This window comes from Vitis riparia, chromosome 11 (assembly GCF_004353265.1).
Source record: "Vitis riparia cultivar Riparia Gloire de Montpellier isolate 1030 chromosome 11, EGFV_Vit.rip_1.0, whole genome shotgun sequence".
NCBI lineage: Eukaryota > Viridiplantae > Streptophyta > Magnoliopsida > Vitales > Vitaceae > Vitis > Vitis riparia.
In genome coordinates, this window is record NC_048441.1 from 4,765,122 (window position 1) to 4,768,223 (window position 3,102).

General features: G+C 37.7%; 1 protein-coding gene across 1 annotated transcript; it reads right to left on the reverse strand.

The window, feature by feature from the left end:
* Positions 1-209: 209 nt before the first annotated feature.
* On the reverse strand, positions 210-2,814 carry LOC117924920 (sodium transporter HKT1-like). Its single transcript, XM_034843657.1, is given in 4 exon segments — positions 210-615; positions 722-773; positions 776-945; positions 1,603-2,814. Coding segments are annotated over 4 exon segments (1,632 nt in total). The 5' UTR covers position 2,814; the 3' UTR covers positions 210-416.
* Positions 2,815-3,102: the final 288 nt, after the last annotated feature.

Sequence of the window (3,102 nt, forward strand, 5' to 3'; positions counted from 1 at the left end):
GGACCGAGCGTGCAAAGCTTTCCCTCACCTCACCATAAAGGCCGTGATGCTAAGGGAGTGAGTTTGAATATATACCCACATAAAGAGTTCTCTTTTTCCTATGTGGGATTGGAGCTTCCCATTTCAACACTTTAAAACCTTACTCAATACAGTATTTCCTCATCTTTGTCCTATGAAAGGCATAAAGAAAAATTATCAAGAAAAAAATATATGGGTTTAGGATATACCAAAAATATGTGCAGGCTATATATTATTTAATTTTCACAGAACTGCAAGCATATATGAATCCAAATTACTACGACTCTAGCACTGATCATAACTACAATTTGAAAGCAGTCGTTGAAAAACTTGGTTGCAATACATGGTAAATCAAAGTATATAGCTTTCTTTTGCATGCTCTCTTGTCTGAACTAGTACTAATCTAGTTTCCAGGCTCTGCCACCATGCATACTGAATTTCTTTAGTCTTCCAAAGAACATGACGAACATGAGAACAAATTTTCCACTGTTACTCCACCTTCCAACAAATCCATACCCCAAGTCTTTGCAGTGGGGCTCGTGTTTGAGTTGCAGGTTACAGTGGTAGCCGGCTGAGAACCCCACGTTCCCATATGCACTGCAGATCACCATAAAGACAAGTAATTAAACTCTTCTAATTGCAACTAAGAACCTTTAGATAATCAAAATTCATTACATTAGAAAAGAAACAAATAAAGACTCACCTAACGATTTCAATAGTGATATTCAACACACTGAAGTTTAGGGGGTCTTTTTCATTTTCTCTCTCTCAATGATACAAACGAGAATAACAAAGATGACTAAATATGAGAGTTGTGATAACAGTAGATGCTCCACATACTTCCTTTTTTCTGTCCTCCTTTCCTCCTTTTGCAAAGCCTTTTCACCACCATCTATGGGTAAAAATGAAGTATGAGGTGGAAGATACCTGCAAAACAAGTTAACCCAACCTCCTTTAAAAAAATTTGTGTTTACATATTCAATTGAGATTCACCCTAGTAACTGATGAAATATTAGTAGGAAGACTCAAATCAGCGCCTTGCAGTGGATTCAACAACTTGCCTGCATCATTCGTAACGTTGCTAAATTAATAATCGACTTTTTCAGATCATATTTAATTAGTGCCTTCAAAATGAATGAATGTCAAAAAAAAGAAAAAAGATAGAGATAAAGGAAAAAAAACAAAAAACAAAAACAAAGTGTGATGAGTAGCAACTCAAAATTAAAAGGACACCATAAATGAGTGAAGAAAAATCCAAAATTTCTTCTTAGAAAGAATCAGAAAGAAGGAGAAGCAAGCCATTATAAGATAGTGGTGCCTTTTTCATTACATTACATTTTGAGGTACCAGTCTCAGGGCATTTCAGCCTCTAGAGGTGTCTTTTCCGTGTTCACTAATGCGTGAGTAGGACAATGAGTGTGCCCCCAATCATCCACTTTTTGGCTGGGCTCAACCAAACATGAAATTCATGTATGAAAGGTATCAAAGCATTATCCAAAAGGAATTGAAACCTTTTGTTAATAATTCATAGAAATAGTTCTAGCAAAAGATAGTGGAACACGTAAGGAGAATTGTGGAACTCACATCATTAGAACAAAGAGCACCAAGACTGCTGGGGATATATCTGAAAGATCAAAGATAGATTCACCAGAATGCCTGGAATTTGCTGTTTGAAACAACATGCCCACGATTTTCTGATATGCATTTAGGCCAGCCAAGTCTTCTGAATTCCACTCCATGAAGCAAAGAAGTAAAAACTGTACTAATATGAACCCGAAAACGGTAATAGCCAGAAGACATGAATACAAACCAGGAAGCAAGTGATCATAGCTTATCTCCCTAGAGTTCTTCAACATGTAGTTGAATTCGACTCGCCTTGTGATCTTCACTAAAACCCAGATCACAAACCGCAAAGATGGTGCAAACAGTGTGTTTCCAAGAAGGATCTGAGGAATAAGAATCAGAAGGAGACCTGAATTCTTCTTGAAAACCACCATATTCTCATTTGTGGGGATGAAACCACAGTTTGAGAAGGTAGAAACCACTGTAAACACTGCAAATGTTAGTATTCGAAGGCCTTTGTTCTTTAATACTTCTCTTGCACTTGGAACAAGGTTAAGATACAAAACTATCAAAGCCGAACCAACTACATGAACCACTAGAAGGTAAAACAAAACCACATAACCCAGACACTTAATAGAATGGTACTTCAAATCCTCGTCACATGAGGCTTCAATTCCTTTTTCTAAGTTGGAACAGGGTTGCTCATTCTGCGCCTGTGGAAGAGTTACCAACCCCAATTCAATTTGATCAAAGGAAATCTTAGAATTCGGAGATTTATAGTCTATGATAGCCAAGTGGGCTTTATTCTCTCTATTTGCCTTTCTGGTGTACTTGGACCTCACAAATTGGAGCCCAAGCATGGAAGTGAAAATCTCTCCACCCACTAGCATCAAAACGGTCATGATAACAAGTTGGGTATTGGAGAAAACCTCCATTTCCACCGCAGACATGCTAGAAACCGTCGATGCAGACACCGATGTAAAGAACACATCAACGTCCGAAGGAATAAACGAGGTAGTTTTCGGCTTCGAAACCTTCAAAGCCATATAGCCCAGCAAAGAGACAGTGATGAAGTAACCAAGCTGATTCCAAAATGGGCTTACCTGGAAGGCTAAGAAATAAAACAAAGAAGAAAACAGACCCCGGAAAGATTGTCGCAAGCAAGACAATTTGGTGGATGAACGATTGAAAACATCCACCGGTTTCCTTGCAAAACAGGGAAATTTCTTCATCTTTTTCGTAAGAGGAATGGAATGAAATAACGAGGAAGGAGGTGGGGTTTATATAAAGGAACAAATTGGTATCCATGACAATATTGGGGTTTGAACTAGCGTGTTGCACGTCTTTCTTTTCAACTTGGAGCTAAATTCACAGCTGGAATCATTTCATTATTTCCACTTGATTGTTGAGAGTGATACTCATATTAAACCCAAATCCTACAACCCAAATCCTACAAGTTTAAGGAGGTGTTTGTTTTTTTTGTTTTTACTGAAAGTAATTTATTTTCATAATTTAAGTTAT